Raw genomic sequence first — 18,627 nt, 5'->3', positions numbered from 1 at the left:
TTTGCAAATTAATGCCGATGCAGTGCGTGGGGCTCTGAGGAATTTCCCTCAAAATACATTTCAGGACTTTTCTTAATAAAATCTCTTTCCAAATTTTTACTTTGGTTGAACTGGGCTGACTGGTTCAGAGTGCTTAGTTAGACTGCCAGTGTGACAGTTACTTTCCTGACCTTGAAAACATCCAGTTTGCCCAGCCCTCGTGCATTATGCTGGGTTCAGTTGTCCTACATTGGTTCTAGCACATCAGTCATTGTAATACCCTGAAGGACCATTTGTTTACTTTGTGGGGGAATTGCACAGTGCTGCTATCCAAAATAGAAAATTTATCTTTCATATGATTCATGACACCTTCACTGAAGTATTTTCATGTCACTTTTATTACAGCCAAAATAAAAGAAATTAAAAGATCAGTTACAATAGAGAAAGAAAACATTTTGTTTCTGAATGAAGAAACACATATGCTTCACTGAAATGTCAACCGGTAAAACATCAACTATCGCTTTTCAATAATTAAATCTTAAATAAGACCACAAATTTTAATACAAAAAAATTAAATACAAACCAAAGTAAAAATATTAAACATGATTGATTTTGGTTTACAGGCTATTTTGCTAGCCATCCCTAACTTGACTACTGCATTAAAGAGGAGCTTTTTTAAAGCATTTGGCCTTATACACAGAACTCTCCTTTAAAGGAGGCACAGTTAAATTGAGCACACTATGCTAAGAAATTGCCATACAAAAAGCAATTCCTACAATACAGTACATAGTAAAATAACTCTTTTTGGTTGCAGAACAAATAGATGAAACTAACAGTGGAGAAGATGTTATTATACGGGTGTCATACGGTCGCTTATTACATGATTAACCTGGTTTCTTAAGAACTTAGAAAATAATTACATCTGAGAAACCAACATTCTTAAACTTCGTCATTGTGTACAATTTGTAAAATGGAAACACTAACTGAGCAAAAAATCATAACTCTCTTTTAACCCATTAAAAAGCATTCGAGCTATTCTGAGGAAAAATGTAGTTAGCATTCCATTTAAGTATTACACTTCACTCAGTACCTTATGTCTCAGCCGGTCACAATGACATCACTGTCATAAAAGAAAAGTAGTTTTTCCATCTGAGTCTTCTCAAAGTCTTCAGCAATCATGCAGAGGCATGTCATTTACTAAAAGCCATGCCCTTTAAGTTCATGTCAAACAAAATAATCATCTGAAGCTACATTACACAATGTAAAATGGCTAGCTCTCCAGGCACTGGCAGAAATGGCAGGTGGGCCTAAAGAAAGTCTGTACAGCCTGTCACTGGAAAGCCTTCTGAAGTCTGTGCCCATGTAGTTACAAGGAAACAAAGCATGTCAGCCTGCCTTTCAGAACATCTTCTTGGCAGTCTGTCTGACAAATGCTGAGTTTTGGCTGCAAAACATCGATGGCAAATCTTCACTTCACAGAAGCAGTACTGCTCTGATTACGAGAGGCAACCCACGCCATGAAGATATCCCTACAGAAGACACAAGATTTTAACCTCACTGCTATTGCATTTAAGCTGAAGCAATATTACACAAAAATTCTCAACATTGTAATATGTCTTCCAAGGCCAGGTAGATGATTAAACTTCAGTTTTTTGCTGCCAATCAATCTGAACATGTGAACGAAAATGACATTTTAGCAAATAGCTGAAATTAGATTTTAGTGACAACATGCATCTTAACCTTTATCACATCAGAACTTGCAAGGAATATTTCAGACAAAAAGTAATAGGTAAGATGCAGGTTGACAGGTTTCTCAATCTTACCACAATCCCATTACCTATCTCATAATTTCAAATCCGCAAATAGGATGTTTGTAACTGGGGGAAATAACACAGGCTAAAATCATCAAACACTCTCTTCAGTAGAATCTTATGTAATTTTTCAAAGCCCTGTTTACATGTTGGTGTTTTATGGTAAACAAGCTGGCAGTAAAACTCAACCAGTAGTAGTAAAATAGGATTTACACTGTTAAGCACTTAAAGTGTAATTTTTCATAATACATAGAAGCGTTAACTGGGATTCAACAGAACATCACAAAATAGCTTTTTTTAAAAAACAGCAAATAGTGACATGCAGCCCAATTTTTGTTTCTGCTTGTTGTTTCCACATTTCACACTCTATGGCTAATAGGAAAAAATACAAAGACTGAGCCATCAGCACATGTACCACTAGTTTCATTGCCTGGAAATAGGATGTGCAGAAAATATCAGCATCCAAATAATTTTTAAATATGTACACATCTGTAAGTACCATGTACACCACTCAAGAGGTCAGATATTTATATATTTTTATTCAGAGTTACAACAAAAAAGGAGCAATTAAATGGCACAATGAACTCATAGCTGAAATTCATGTTCACACCAAGGCAGAATGAGAGACCTTTAGATACATAAACAGCTCGCGTGGCCCTAGTGCTACAATGCATCACAACTACATCACAGTTTACTGTTTGAATGACCACACTGGCTGAAGCAAACTTTTTAACATTTTCAAAACCCACCAGATTGGTCAGTAGACATCGATGTGTCCTATATAACACATTATCTGTGATGTACCTATTATGTCCTCCATCTATTCTAAGCTCCCTAGCTCAGTGGTAGACTTCCATCCTTAAAAAGCAGTTTAGCCAGTATGATCCGTGCTTCACCAATGAAGAACATATGTCTGTACATTCAGAAGATTCATCTTCCTGTACATTATTACACTTGATGGGATAATCAATGTTTGATCTGTTCCAAATTGACGTGATTGATGACTGAGATCAAGTTTAGCATAATGAAAATGGATATACTAAGACCGCTACTTAGACTCATTTTGAAAACAACATCAAAAGTATTGCCTAATCCTTGTTTCCAGCTACAAAGGAACTTGCTCCAAAAATGTCAGTTAAGTATCACCTACCACTGCAGATATTAACGTTTTGCAAATGGAGAGGTTTTTATTTACATTTGTGCATGCTGCTTGCACAGGAATCATTTTTGCTTTGTGTGTCTTGAATAATACATTTTTATTTAGATAAAGTAACTAATCTGATAAAACAGGTATATGTGAAATGTTACCTGCAGTGGTTAACTACACACTCGCTGCTACAGTATTCATTATCCCACTCCACGCTCTGGATTGGTGGATTTGTGCAGCCAGTCCTCATGCATCGTATTGGAGTGGTAGCACCCACAGGAGCTGGTGGGGGAGAGTTGATGATAGGCTGGACTTCAGGCGGAGGTGGTGAAAAGGTCTGGAAGTAGTTAAAAACTATTTAAATAGGCGAATCTTTTCTAATTAATCCAATTTTTAAATGGTTCTCTGGTGGACAGCAAAGAGCCGGAGAACTTATTTATCTTTGTAGTGCTCAACTGAGATGTAAATGTAATAGAATAAGCATCAATAGCTGGCAAGGAATAATGATACTAACTCTTCTTGCAGTGATTAACTAGGGGTCCCTATAAGGTGTTTTCAGTCCTAATAGCTTGCCTTCATATACCAAATGTGAAACTGCACCTTGCTCCAGCCTCATGATAAGCAGAGTGTCTACACAATGAAAGGGAATAAAGAAAATACCCAGTCTAGGTTCTGAATACTAAGGTCAAGCACTAAACCTTATACATAGTAACAGAACTCACAATCATTCTTTTCAAGGGAGTGATTGACCTGCGGATACAGGAATGAAGAAAATTATACTTGCTTTGGCTTCCAACAGACAAGGGCAGGCAAGGCTTGCATACAAATTAGAGAAGCAAAATACTCCGCAGCAAAAGAGGGGTCATTTTAGGCAATGCCATCTCAAAAGAGCATTATATTCTGAGAGCTTGTCTTGTGAATTCCACACAATAATTGGTAATTACAATTCAAATTAAAAATGAGTAAAAATACCATTTTGCACGCTTTAATCTTAGGATTTAATTGGATCAACAGTATGTGGTTCAAGTATGCTCCCTTGCATTTTCACAAAGCAATGGTAGCGCTGGAAAACTGGGTGGCGACACTTTTTGAATCACAATCTATGTATCTTTGTTACATGCAACATAATTACAAAAAGACTAACAAAAGCAAAAACACACACTCAAATATATTCCTGCCTCCTTCTTTTATCTGATACATTACAACAATACCACGTTGCCATGGAAACAAACAGATAACCTGTATTGAAAGAAAACAATGATAGATTACATGTACATGTGGTGTCATATCCAATTAAGTCAAATTGACTGTGTACTGCACTATGCTCCTGCCCACACGGCAGATCAATAAATATGGGCTAAATCCAACAAAGTTCTCTATTTTTTCCCATCCCAACCTACTAAGTCCAAGACAGATCATGCTACTCTGATCCAAACACTGCTGCTAAGGGGGCAGGTGGTGCATAGACACCATTCAATCGTGGCCTATTCAGTCCAAACTACTCTAACACTCCATTCATGCATAGCAAAACACCATCTGGTCCTATTTTCCCTCCAGCAATCACAGCTGACCAAAACGATGATAACAGCTGTTACAAAACAAAAGCCAAACAAAGGGGCAAGAAAGGTTATACTCAAGTCCAGTACTGCAAACTACTCCATGAAGTGGGTAATAGAAAGAAGCCTTTCAAATGCTTAAAGACTATTCAATGGAGTAAGGCAGAAGACACTGGTTAAACCTGAGATATTTAATCCATCTGTCTAGAAATACTGCAAACGTCAATGGATCAGGTGATAATGGCTGACTGAAATTATGTTGCATACAGTTACTGGGGTTGTTGCACTCTAACTTAGTGATTAATGACCTAGTGCCAACTTTAATTAAAACTTTTGGTGTTCATTCAACTAATGTCAAAACTGTTTAATGGGAATGATGATACAGCTCTCCACCAACATGGGAAAGAGCTGAGTGTGTTGTCTTGATGCATTTCATGAAAACAAATAGAATTATTTAAACTTTGTTGAGTTAAATAAAAAATGAAGCTCATCTTATTCTTTTATGTGATTCTGCATCTTTAACATCTAAAATATTTGTGCCATGAATAGGTACTGAAGGGATAGAAAATTTGTGTTCACGCAAGTGAGATATCACATTATAATTTTATATTGGCGGCGTCTAATTTCCCTAGGGTAGAATAAGTCACGCAAACTTTAATTTCTGAAATAGCCAAAACTAAACATAAATTAAAATATGAATTATATTACTCTTTTGTCCAAAGACAAAAATGTAATTATACTTGACAATAAAATGCAAAAGCTGATTTGTGCTGAATTATCTTTATACAGCAACATTGTCTAATTCATATTAATTTTCTGATAGCAGATGAAATGTAAATTGGAGGAGATAATTTTCACACACAAAGCTCTCTTCTTCCCATCTAATTTATTCCAAGCAATGAATTTAGAATTTAATCAGATATACACAAAGACACTATTAAATATTTGTACACAAGGATCAAAATGCTGAACAGTTGCAAAACACAAGAAAAATGCATGTTTCCTTATCAATGAAACAACATAGTCCAGGCACAACACAATACCTGCTATTTTGTAAGCGCTCATTATTTTAATTTCTGTTTATAACTAATAGCTGGTAGCTATGGACACATACTATAGCATGTCCCCAGTGTGTATTGGGATTCCAGTCATGCATGACACTTGCTGTTTTTAATTTTCATTTTATCATCAGCAGTTTAAGGTTGTTGCCAGCACTCATTTGCAATTTTAACCAGACTTCTTCACTATAGCTTCTGACAGGACAGATGCTGTAATTAATCACTGGAGACAGCTGGGGACGGCAGCCATGCTGTTCCAGAAAACATTACGATGGCAACCTCATTTCTGAAGCACTTGGATGAGAAATGAAATAATGTGAGCTGCTAATCCCATCTGTGTGCAGGCAGTATGCACAAAGGTGCTCAGTACTTCTTTCTCAATGCTATTAATACAGATTACAGATTCATTTACTGGTGAGAAAGTAGACAACTGATAAGATCTTGTACTACTCTGATCTATTTACAAGAACACAATTCTTTGTAAGGGATGTTATTTCTTTAATACATTTTCTTAGATTCTTATTTCTAAATTTGTATATACATTTATGAAAATCTTTGAATTCCAAATTTGGGTGCAGGATGATGGGTTGCAGGAGCAGTATATTACACTCAGCTGTTTTGTAGACGACTAAGTGAGGAGGACTATCAACAAAAATTTGCATTCAATATCACGCAAGCAAGTTCACTGGAGAAGTATTGTTCGCAAAACGTGAGGCACATAGAATCTCTCACCAATTGGAGTTACAATTTAATTCCTGCTTCCAAACTCATTTCGGATTCTTTATTCTATTTAACAATGGTCACTGGAGATAGGAGAGCAGATACATTTGCAAAACAGCATAAGGTACATAGAGTGTAACTGCACTTTCCTGATTGTAATCCGATTGTGGAATAAGATAATAAGTGCATTATCTACTGGATTCATTCCATGAGTGTGAAAGGACCATCAAAAGCAATGAATTATGAAGGTCTTTCTGAAGAATAAGCTAAATCCAGCAAGATCTATTCATCTGTGGACTTTAAAGTAGACAGGACCCAATAAAGCTTTTCCATCGCAATAATACATTTGTTGATTTCCCAACAAGGAAAGACCAATATCAGTTATTCCCAAGAAAGATGCATTTCATAGATTCTGGTCCCTTTCTGATTGTTAGCTGGCACCCCCTGAGTGGTGTACCTGCCGCTGAGAGCATACATTGTCTATTTGTGCAAGTTTAGTTTTAATTTCAGTGCTGTGCTGCATTGGTGTGGTAGAATTGTCAAAATGACATTAATCCCTAAAGAATAAAAAACATGTACAGAATGTGGCAATTAATCTAATTGAATTCACAGTCCATAACTATACAGAATCCTTTACTAGAAGTCACCAATTAAACTAAAGCTTTTTTAGTCAATGTAAATCTTTCCTTATCGATCCAATTCTGCAGTTATTTTATTGACAAATGTACCTATTCTATGTTAAATATTTAAATATGACCATACCAATTTCCACGCAATGTTTAACGTTGTGACTTTTATTTAAACAGTTTGTTGGATTATTCTTTTACATTTTCTTCAAAGAAATATAAGGGCAATGTGTCATTGTAGAAAATGTATTTTATACATAGTACAGAACAGAGCTAAAATGCTCAGCTTCACATTTTAATCAACATAATGTGCATAATTGATTTTTAAAAATCCATGTTCGGATCAGTTTACCACAAGACAAAAAGCATCTTGAAGTACATATTTATTTATTTATAACAAACAGTCTGAGGTCATTAATACACCAGATTCATCAATCTATCAAATATCATCCATTTTAGAATATTAGTCATGTCAGCTTAAAATGGCACGTAGCCTTGTTTTGCTGGAACGTTTTCATTTTTAAAAGTTACTGACCTGTGGCAATACTTGGGTCTGGGCCTGGGTTTGTAGTGGAGATTGTTGTTGTTGCTGGGCTGGCTGTGGACTTGATCGTGTGGGGACTGGAGAAGTAATCTGTGAGGCCACCACTGACTGCGAGGTAACAGGGGAATGCTGAGGTGGCGAGTGCTGAGGTGGGTGCTGCTGTTGCAGCTGCTGGATTTGCTGTTTCTGCATGTGCTGTAGCTGCATTTGCTGTAACTGCTGCTGAATCTGCTGTTGTTGCAGCTGCTGCTGTAGCTGCTGCTGCATGTGCTGCTGAATTTGCTGTTGGTGCATTTGATGATGCATCTGCTGCTGCTGCATTTGATGCTGTTGCATTTGGTGCTGATGTTGCTGGATTTGCTGATGCTGCATTTGCTGTTGCATTTGTTGCTGCATTTGATGCTGCTGGAAGTGTTGCAATTGATGTTGTTGCATCTGTTGTATCTGGTGTTGCTGAGGCTGCAATGGAGGGCTTAGCTGGGGTGAAGGTGGAGTGGGGACCATGGAGGTCCCCATGGGCGTGGCAATGTTTGTTGACATGTTTGGTGTTATGGTAACGGATGCCACCAGCTGATTGCCTTGTAAGGGCAACCTCATTGGTTTGGGGGCTATTGCCCTTGGCAGTGTCTGGGTTGACGCTGAGACAGATGCATGCTGGGAAAGTGATGGATTCATAAGAAGGGAAGTTGAAAGACTAGTCGATGCTAAAGTCTGCTGAACAGAACGCATGGTCTGTGCTTCAGCTGATTCTGCAGCAGCCTGTGGAGAGAACACAATGCCGGAACCTTAAACTAAGTAACACACTAGAACGTTTGTAAAACACTATATTCATGTGTAACAATGGTAATACTTTAAAGGAAAGGTAACTGTGAAATTTTGTACAGGCCAGGTAATTTACTTAGATACAGATTTTCCCCTTTCAAAAATATTACACTTCATTGCTGGTAGTGCTGTCAGCAGGTCATGGGCTGCCTTTTCCTTTTGCATTCCTGGTGATCATTTAAGTACTATAATGCAATAACGTAAAATTAAGAGACTTAAATAAAAGGGAAGTCCACAATTCTAAATGACTGGTTCCTACACTAAAATGGGCAGGTTTCAAGGGGATTTTCTTGCCTGAAATCGCTCCATTATATTTGCTCTAGTATTTATCAAACAAAATAGAGATATATAAATAGGGAAAAGGGGTTGGCAAGATCAAGTCGGATTAGCTATGGGTAAATGCTTTTGAAAACATTTAGCTACTTTTCCTTTTAATTCAGAAAGATTAAATAGAAATATGTTATCATACTTGTTCAGTGGAATGCAGTGGAACAGTTTTTATCAGTTCTAGGGCACATTATGGATGTGGCTAGTCATCTGGTAAGTTGATATTGTGCATCATTATCACATTACTGTGAAGGAAAATAACTCAACCATCCATGTAATAAAAAGCAGTAATGAAAATCAGATATCATCAATAACATGCTGTGATAAATATCAATTAGAGCAAATTTAAACTAATCAGGAAGTGGAATAATATGGAAATCATAAACATTCCAATGGCAAATATAGTATTTTTAATCCTTTTATTGACATAAAGGATGCGGTAGTTAATCAATTGCTTTTTCATGTTTTTAAACAACAGGTGCCGATGAAACAATATTGAGAAAATACCAAATTAACGGAATAACTCTTTTTTAATGTGCTCATTCATGGGAAAAAGTAGTAATAAATTTTGGGTAATATAATTGAATATATTAAATAAAATAATCTTTCAGTATGAATTTTTATTTTCTAAGACAAATGATTTGAAAGAACTCAGATTGATTCTCCATTTCTTGTTTGCTGCTCCAATGCATTCACTTCCGACCATTATACTCATGACATTTAACATCTTCCTAACTGCCAAATAATGAATGCATTGAGATTAGTTGTAAGTCTCTCTCAAATAATTTGACGAAACTCTATACACTAAAAAAATAAGTAGTTACGCCAGCATGTTGAATTTTAGATAAGGCAGATTTCAAGGAGGAGAATTAATAGATTAAGTAGGTGGCTAATCAGGGAATTCTGCATGTAAAGATTTGAAAACAAGTGTCTTGATTTTGCCACCATCTCTGTTACATCGCTGACCCTCTCCAATTCTTTGAAAATATATTTAAAAGAACTTTTATGAATAAACAGTCTCACCACCAATGTCTCTAGACCTCAGAATCCCTCTACCATTTATCCCAGCGCCCAGGACTTGGCCAAATGTTAGCGTATTTATTTTCCAATGTTCCTGGAGCTCAGCCCAGATCATGTAGCAAACCTTCAAAATAGCGCTATGAGTGGATAATCACTTTTAGTTGAATTGATTGAGGAATAAATATTGGGCAGGACAATGGGAGATACGAAAATATGAATCAGGAACAGAAGTAGGCCCTTCAGCCCCTCGAGCCTGCTCCACCATTTGATAAAATCATGGCTGATCTGATTGTGGCCTCAACTCTAATTTCCTGTCTACTCACTATACCCTTTGACTCCCTTTTCAATCAGGAATATACAACCACATGAATTAGGAGCAGGAGTTGACCATTCGGTCCCTCAAGCCTGCTCTGCCACTCGATCACGGCTGATGTTGCTCTTCTTTGAGCACTTTCACAGGATATTTTAAGTCCACCTGAGGAGGCAGATGAGGTCTTAGTTTAACATTTCATCTGAGAGACAGTGTAGCAATCCCTCAGTACTGCACTGAGGTCCAGCCTAGACTATGTGCTCAAATCTGTACAGCAGGCTTGAATGCACAAATCTTCTGACTGAGATACAAAAGTGCTACCACTGAGTCACGACTGGCACATATCGTGTGTTTGCTCAATTTTATTTGAAAAAAGGTATACTTTGTCCCTCAGATTTTATAGATGGTAATTGACACATGTTATTGCAGTGACTTACTCTGACAGTTGACAAATGATAAAACACAGGAGTTTTTTTTGCATAAATCCAATATGTACCACACACAACATTTTTGTCACTCATTCATACTCTAACTTGTAACGTGAAACCAAGTTCTGTTCTGTGGCTTGTGAAGTTTTGATTAAATTTGACTCCAGCAGTAACCCGCTACCTAGCATGAACTACAGAACCCTGCATAAGCAACCAGACCACGTTCAACATGCACTTTCAGAAGCTTACCTTTGAAACAAGGCTAGCTCGGTATGCAGCAAGTGCTTTTAGATATTCTTTTTTAGCGGCTTCTGTTTTTCTTTTGTATACCTACATTCAGGAACAGATATTCTGAAGGTTAAAATTCTTGTACATATATTAACCTTGTACATATATACCTTTTGTAAGACCATGCGGAAAAATATTTTAATATGTAACGTAGCAATTTTATAGCATTTGATTATGGAAGGATTTTTATTTATGCAACTTGCAGATTTTTAAAAAGCAACAACAGCTTGCATTTACATATCAGCTCTAATGTAAAATAGGCCCCAAGAAATGGAAATAGTCAGGAAATGGCCACTAAAGCATGAAGGGAGAGGTTAGGAGGGGTAACTAAATGCTTGGTTAAAAGCATAGTTTTGAGAAGGCCTTTAAAGGAGGAGAGAAGTGAAAAGGCAATGGGGTTAGAGCATGTCACAGTAGAGATGAAGGCTCTACCATCAATAGGTGGGTAAAGGAGAGGGGGAGGTGGGAGCAGGCAGAGTATAAGATTGATGGTTGGACAAAATGTACTAAATTTTGTTCAACCATAGACAAGTTAAGTTTGTGGGTGTGAAGGACAGGAAACTAGAAAATAATCTAGAAGTTGTTGCTGTCAGATAAGGAGGGAGACAAATTTCACTTTTGTGAAATTCTTGGACTTCATCAAATGCAAGGTGCAGCAATGCAAACTGGACACCTTAAAAAAGTTGGCACTCTCTAGCAGAGCTACCTGTCAAGAGAAATATCTCTTAGAAATTGGAAGAAAATAAGAATGGCCACAGAAGAAAGGATGGGAATAAAGAAGAAAAACCAAGGTCTGGATTTTTAGCCTCAAGGTGGATAGTGGGAGTCGGGAAAATTCTTGGCTAGGGCCGCCTGCCTTCGGAGAAAAAGCCCGTGCAGGCAGGATCTTCATTGCGGGGGGGGGGGGGGGAGGGGTTTCTTTTATTCATTTATAAGGGATGTGGGCTTCGCTGGCTATGCCAGCATTTATTGCCCATCCCTGCGGCTGGAGTTGGGCCAGCTGAACCAGGAAAGAGTTTAAAGACAGTCACAGGGTGCCGGGTGCAGAGGTGGACTGTTTAAAAGACCCGCCTTGGTGCTGTGGGACTTTGTCCCAGTTAAAATAAGCAACACAAAGGCCTTCCACCCCTCACCCTCCAAACACTTCCCATGCGCCACCTATGCCACCTCATGCCACCTACCAATAATGACCCTTCACGCCCCATATGCCAAGCTCTGCCCTTCCATCCACCCCCCATGGCCCCTCCTGCCCCCTATATCAAGCTCTGCCCTTCCTCCCATCCCCTAGGCCCCTGATGCCTCCTATGCCAAACTCTGCACTTTCACACCCTGCCTCCACCACCATGGCCCCTCATACCCTCCATGCTAAGCCATGGCAGTTCCATGCCCACTGGTTCTAGACAGTGTGTCGTGGGTTAATGGCAGTAGTATGTGTAAAAAAAGCTCTAAAAAAGTAATTCATTCATAATTTTCTCCTATGTTGGAAGAGTCATTTCACCACAAGCTAATAAAAGTGTCAATCATCCAGACCCTTTAAAGTATCAAAAGCAAAGGCCACAAACCCTTGAAACTACTTAACCTTATGTAAGTATTGTACAATTGACAGCAGAGATCAAAGTGCCTGAGCTATCAATCATACAATGTTTTCTCTGGAGCGCAGCTGTTTCAACAGCCCTAACGGATGTCTGGGCTCTCAGTCAAGCCTCATTATGTATGTTTGGCTGAGAGCCCAGACAACTATCACTCTTGTTGAAGCACCTGCACCCCAGAGAAAACATTGTTTAGTTGACAGCACAGGCTCTCTAACCTCTGCTATCAATTTCACGATGTTTGTTGAAACAGTGGTAAGTGGTTTCAAGGGTTCATGGTTTTTGTTACTGATACTTTAAAGAGTCTATATGATTGACATTTTTAATTAGCTTGTAGTGAAATGACTTTTTTTTCCAACATAGGAGAAAGTTATGAATTAATTACTGTTTTAAAGCTCTTTTGCACATATCCTACTGTCAGAATAGGGTTATTGGTTCTGGACAGTGTATAGTGGGTCAATGGGCATGGAACTGCCATAGCTTGGCTTGAGGGGGGGGGTGGAAGGGCATAGCTTCACATAGGGGGCCTGAGAAGGACCTTTTGAAATGATTTTCTCACGCAGACTAGGGTTCACGACTCCTCTGAGGGGCCATGAACCATGACTTTTAAAAAACCTGGCTTGACTACATGAAAATTGTGGAGGAGTCGGACATGCCTATCTTTACAATGGAGCCAGATGGGTCGGGAGTGCCAGATGCAGGCTTTCGACAGGAACCAGTCGCACCCTTTAAAGGCATTCACAAAAATCAGACAGCCCTGGAATGGTGTCGGGAATCCCGGAATTGGGACCCACCCGCTATTTTTGAAGGGTTGTCAAGTTATTCCAACTCGGTGAAAATCCAGGCCTAAGAGGGGAGAAAGCAGGAAAATGGTGGCAGATCAGTAGAAAAAGGAAACAGAAAAAAGGGATGAAGAGAAACAAATAAAGAAAGAGAAGTGGGGAATGAAAGCGTAAAATGAAAGCAGATAATTATGTTACAAATCTGATTTAACAAGGATCAGATAACATTCTGACTTTTTTATTTTTGCATTGTTAGCTATTTGAGTAAGAAAATACTAAATGGCATGGATAGTATTGGAGTTAATTTAAAGTTTTTGTGATGATAGTATAAAGTGGCAATATCAGACTGGCCACCTATATGCTTCAGCTGATCTTCCTTTTCTTGGCTTTAATGGAGTGTAAAATCCAGAAGATTTGTATAACGGCCAACCTATAAAATATCACCTGTTTTACTTTTAGTTTTATTTGGCTAGATTTTTTGGTCAGTAGTGAAGCAACAGCATTCAATGCTGACCTCAAGAAAGCTGCCCACGGAAAACAATCTCTGTAACGCACATTTCCCCTTTCCTGACATAAGTTTGAATCTGGCACCAAGTCCTGGGAATTACCAGGGATCCAGCAACAGTGCTGTCATCAAGCAGGCTAAGCAGACAATCGCATTGAAGTATTCTCACAGACAGCATACCAGGAAATTAAAAGCATTTAATAGCCTTTACAGTGAAATAAATGAGAATGATTGGATTAAGATGGAAACTAAAATAAACTTAAAAAACTTAAAAATGTGGAATTTTTATTTATCATAATGGAGAAATTAGACATTCCACAAATATAAAATTAGCTTTTCAGGCCCTGTGAGGGTGTTCAGCAGTAATAATGAAGCTATTACACTGTTTAAAAACCCAGTTTATACCTCATTCAACTAGGTGTCCTTTTTCAAGGTTTTCTAACAGCAAGACTAACAGCATAAAAATGGAAATTTTAACGAATTAATTCATTGCTTTGGAGGAGCTCAACAATGCACGTTCCGGAGAAGCATAGAAGAACTTTTGTAACTTCTGGGTTTTACGGCCCCGCTAGGTGTGTTTGCTGTTGGGGGGGGCAGGGCAAATAAATTACAAGGGATGCCCAACTCACCATCTTCCTGTCCACCATAACAGGTAGGTGGGCTGGTGCTGAAATTGGTAGCCTGCCCACCATTTTTAAATAAATAATTAAGGGTCAACTGAAATTGTTACTGAGCCAATTGACTGGAATATTACACTGCCCAAGCCATAATGTGGTTGGCGTGAGCAGGAGTGGCAGTCTGTTTTTTGAGCTCAAATTGAAGGGGGCGGGGGGCACATCATTCAGGGGATGCCCTTTAAGAATCAGAGGCACCTCCCGCAAGATGTTACCCCAACTTTGTTCCCTCCTGCCTGGTTTCCAAAACCAGCACCCCCCCCCACCCCCCCCCCAACCCCCCACCCCGTCTCCATCCCACCATTTCCCCCAGGCTGCCCAATCCCTCCCCCACCCAAAAAGACTTGACTTATCTGGCCCCGGCATCCATTTTTCCTTCACCGTGGGCCTGCTTGCAGTCCTGGCAGCTCCCACTACCGAGTCTTGCTGCTGCTGGGACTGCCAACCAATCAGATTGGCTGGCGGCTCTCGAGGGCGGGACTTTCTCCCACTGAGGGGGCTGAAGTCCCACTCTCTGCTCGTTTAGCCCACCGGAAGTAGGTGTGTTATGGCTGCGGGGAGGGCTTCTTTTCAGCCAACTTTCTTTCCGGGTGAGGGTGAGGGGAGGGTGGAATCCAGCCCCACATTATTCTGAGCATCTGCCGACTCCCAGAATTGCTAGCAGTTTTGGTGGAGTAATGACAGTGAATGCAGAAAATCCGACCCATTGCCCATGTAATATATGCTAATACAATCCAGCCATATTATCAAAATCTATTTCAGCAGTAAAAAATTCGACTGACCATCACCTTACACTATCTATAAGTCACCTGTTTTTGTTCCTCTCCTAGACTGTCCCACATGGATGCTACAATTTTGGAAACTTCTCCAAAGGTAGCATTAGGGTTTTGTCCTTTAATGGCAGCTTGTGTGTCCCTGAAGAATAGAGCATACGCTGACACAGGTTTCTGGGGCTCATTGGGGTCTTTCTTCTTTTTCTTCTTTGGCGTCTTGGGTTTTTTGCCTGAATCCACTGCAGCTCGTTTCTCAACACTCACCTGAAGCAGTACAGAAGAATAGTTCTTTACGGTACATGCTCACTTCAAGGCGATTAAAATTGTAAGACTGAAACCTATTCCTTTGATTAAATCATGTTGAAAAATGATTATTCATTTAGGACTCTAATGCTCCTTAACAAAGGTAAAAATTGAAAGAACAAATATTTGTACACTTAGTCTTAGATAAATCAAAAGTTGACAATGTATCAAATGTCTTTAGGCATTAAACGTACAGTATACTTTTGAATCATGCAGGGATTTAGCAACAGCAGATCAAAGCTCTAGGCAATCAAATATGTAGCAATGGTTTCTTGATCTGGATTAGCTAACCGGCTTTAAAACAATCTCTAAAGTGCTTGACAGAACAAAAGCAAATCAAGGCAGATTAGTTAATCAAATATCACTCTCTCAAAGCAAACTTAAAAATTGCAATTATCTTATGAAAATTAACAGTGACATTTGATGGAACTGTTCATTTGCTTTTTCTATAGAATTGCCCAGATGAGACTCAGCAATTATTGACCTTCAAATTTAGTTTTGTCTGCATTGAACTCAAATAATTTCCATAAATATATCAAGCAGGAAGGATAGAAAAATAAGCAAACTATATCGAACAAGGTCTATCCATCATAATTACAACAACTATTTTAAGATAATTAAGTTCCTCAGTACAACAGCAACCATTATCCCTGTTAAATAAGGCTATATACTGCAAGAAGCAGTAATTATAAATTTAAAACACATGCATAAAATTCCAGAAGAACAATTTGAAGTAAAGTCATGTTCTAAGCGTTTTTGAGTATAAGGAAACAAAGAACTTACCCTGTTGAATTCCTCTGCATCATCATCGTTTACCGAACTAGAAGGAGATGGGGTTGCTGACTTGCTGGCAGGGGGCGAGGGTGAGTTATGGGGCACATTACCACCTCCTAAATTCAATCCCAGTTGTGCACTCAGCTGTGATTGGTTAATAGTGGTCAGCTGATTATGTTGCATCATTGCTGTTTGATTAACATCTGCCATGTGAACAACAGACCTCATACCCATGGTCGGATCATGGTGATACTGGGGAACTTGCGCTTGGCCCAGGTCCTGCATTCATAGAAGGATAAAACACGTTCAGAAATATGTTAACAGGACACAGACCTCAAAGACAAAAGAGTTAGGTCATTCCTTTTTACTATTTTAAAGGAATTACATAATAATCCAATGGGAATGGGATTGGAAGAGTTAGGCATAATTTGAGATAATCAACTACTCCCATGACAATGAGGTATATTTTTATCTTGATTTCAATGGAATGAAAGTTGGACGAGTTCCACTTTGCAGGAAGATAAATTTCCACCCCAATGGTTCATCTGCAGCTGCAGTTGGGAAAAGGCTGTGGAAGACAACAGGACGGGACTGAATGGCAAAGCTGTGCAAATGCATAAATATTGTGCATGGTCTGGGGACGCAGGGGATAGGATGGCCTGAAAAGCCTTTGTTTGTTGTGAACTTTATGTGCTAAATAGAAAAGCTCTATCATGATCAGTAATGAGACAATGATACATATCTCCACAAGTAAGACTGAGTTATGATCAAGCTCACTGGTGCAGATATCTCTTGTGTCACTTGTGACCCATAAATGAGATTGACCAGATAACTTCTGAGCAAGACTGTCACTTTTTACCTTTGTGTTGTCTAATAAAAACAAAAAATCTTTTGTCATTGTTGTTAATGGCATGGTCTGTTTATGATATTTATGGCATAATAAGCTTTCAATTGTAAAAGAATAGTGTAATCTAAGTAAGTAGGCTAATAAAATCAATTGAAGTTACTTTGTGACTCTCTGTGGAAATTCTCCATTAACAATTCTCCAGAAGAACTGGAAATTAACTTGCTGACAGAATTGGACCATAGGTTAGGACACTGTTTGTTTACATCGTAAGTTTGAATCAAACCCAAAGTAACTGAGTGAAACTTTTCTGTGTTGCTTAACCCATGTCCACAGCAGAAAAACTGCCTGTAGCCTCACACTAATTGGTACTAAATTGTCCAGCTCACTCAAAGAGCCCAGAGGATGGCTGAAAATGTACACTGCTGCAATAAAGGATGCTTTTCAGAGGTTGCTGTCAATACGTGTTACTCAGAAAGAGCTTTACAGGCCTCTGGGACCAAGTAGTGCTTGATTTTGATTATCTGTAAAAAAAAAAATGGGAAAACTTCCTTTCACATCCCTGGCTATGATAAGCACAAAAAGTAATGAAAAATGTAAATACAATCCAAATATATACTTAATTACTAATTCAATCCTAGTGAGATAGGTCACCTCAAAGCCAGTTTTTGCTTTGGTCCTTATCTATATGCATTGCTTCAGTTGAGCAGAAGATTTGGTTTTATCTGGTGGATTATTAAGAAGTCTGATTGCGACTGTAATTTTTGGCACAAATTAAAATGAGAAATTAGAAATGCAGCACTTTGATTCAAGCGTGTCTGTGTCACTCATTTTTCTTACGTTCCTGCTAATTTCTCAATGCATGGAAACGGAGGAATTTATTTGCTGTTATAGTCTAGCTTTTTAGTACAATTGCTTCCTCATAATATCACAGCTATTGGGAGAAAATCATCTTGTGCTTTATAATGAGATACATGCTTCAGTCATGTCCCATAATATTAAACAACATTAACTGAAGCATTAAAATACCAGGAACCAAAATTCGGTTCACATGTATTGTGACAATATGTCCTGTTGTGTGATGCTATCAAACTTTCCATAATGGGCACCAAAAAAATATTCAAATGAAGCCCAGTTCTACGTTAATGATATCCTTGTGAACAGACTTTATTTGTATCACTATAAACCTAGAAAATAAATGTTGACACAAATGTGAAAAAATGGGAAAATCTTTACAAGTGTTGACATAACTCACCAGTTATGTAGCTGTGGCAAAACAAACCATTAACCACAACACACTGTTGGTCAGCTGCTGTCATTTTAGCAGCTAGTACAAAACATGACAGCTTCCACAAAGACTATTAGGGATACTGTAAATTGTATTTTTTTAAAAATTGATTCATATCTTACAGCAATGTGTGCAAAGGGTGGATTAATGATTGAAATTTTAAATATAATTTTAGTGGGATAACATCAGCCAAAATTAAACCACTGAGGAACTCAAGGTAACCAAAAATTCTGGAAATCTTTATCCATTTAAGATATGTGTTGCTGACACTTAAAGCAGCCATTTCCAGTCCTATTGTTGTGTCCTTATCCCCTGATGATTTTGCTCTGCATAAAAGATCCATTCATTTTCATCATAGATGTCAACTTCTTTAAACGTTGAATTGTGGGGAAATATTGGAATTACAAAATCATGCAAGCCATTTTATTTCATGTTACAGTTATTGTGCTCTAATGGACA

At 38.4% G+C, this 18,627-nt stretch overlaps 1 protein-coding gene across 3 annotated transcripts in view; it reads right to left on the bottom strand.

Annotated features, from left to right (window-relative positions):
• Positions 1 to 359: 359 nt before the first annotated feature.
• The window catches only part of tox3 (TOX high mobility group box family member 3), a 128,288-nt gene continuing 110,020 nt past the window's right edge, over positions 360 to 18,627 (bottom strand). Inside the window, exons 4-9 of one of the 3 annotated variants that reach the window (XM_078542964.1) lie at positions 16,046 to 16,315; positions 14,996 to 15,223; positions 10,598 to 10,678; positions 7,433 to 8,200; positions 3,099 to 3,274; positions 360 to 1,508 (exon numbers count right to left, since the gene is read on the bottom strand). In XM_078542964.1, coding sequence (XP_078399090.1) covers positions 1,448 to 1,508; positions 3,099 to 3,274; positions 7,433 to 8,200; positions 10,598 to 10,678; positions 14,996 to 15,223; positions 16,046 to 16,315 — 1,584 coding nt within the window. In that variant the 3' untranslated portion in view covers positions 360 to 1,447. Of the gene's footprint in view, positions 1,509 to 3,098; positions 3,275 to 7,125; positions 8,201 to 10,597; positions 10,679 to 14,995; positions 15,224 to 16,045; positions 16,316 to 18,627 lie in introns of those variants that run through there. The other 2 variants (XM_078542965.1, XM_078542966.1) reach the window with 2 other exon arrangements.

The sequence above is a fragment of the Cetorhinus maximus genome, chromosome 6 (assembly GCF_964194155.1).
Source record: "Cetorhinus maximus chromosome 6, sCetMax3.hap1.1, whole genome shotgun sequence".
Taxonomy (NCBI): domain Eukaryota; kingdom Metazoa; phylum Chordata; class Chondrichthyes; order Lamniformes; family Cetorhinidae; genus Cetorhinus; species Cetorhinus maximus.
The sequence above is the reverse complement of the archived record's forward strand: the minus strand, read 5'-3'. Positions and strand labels throughout refer to the sequence as shown.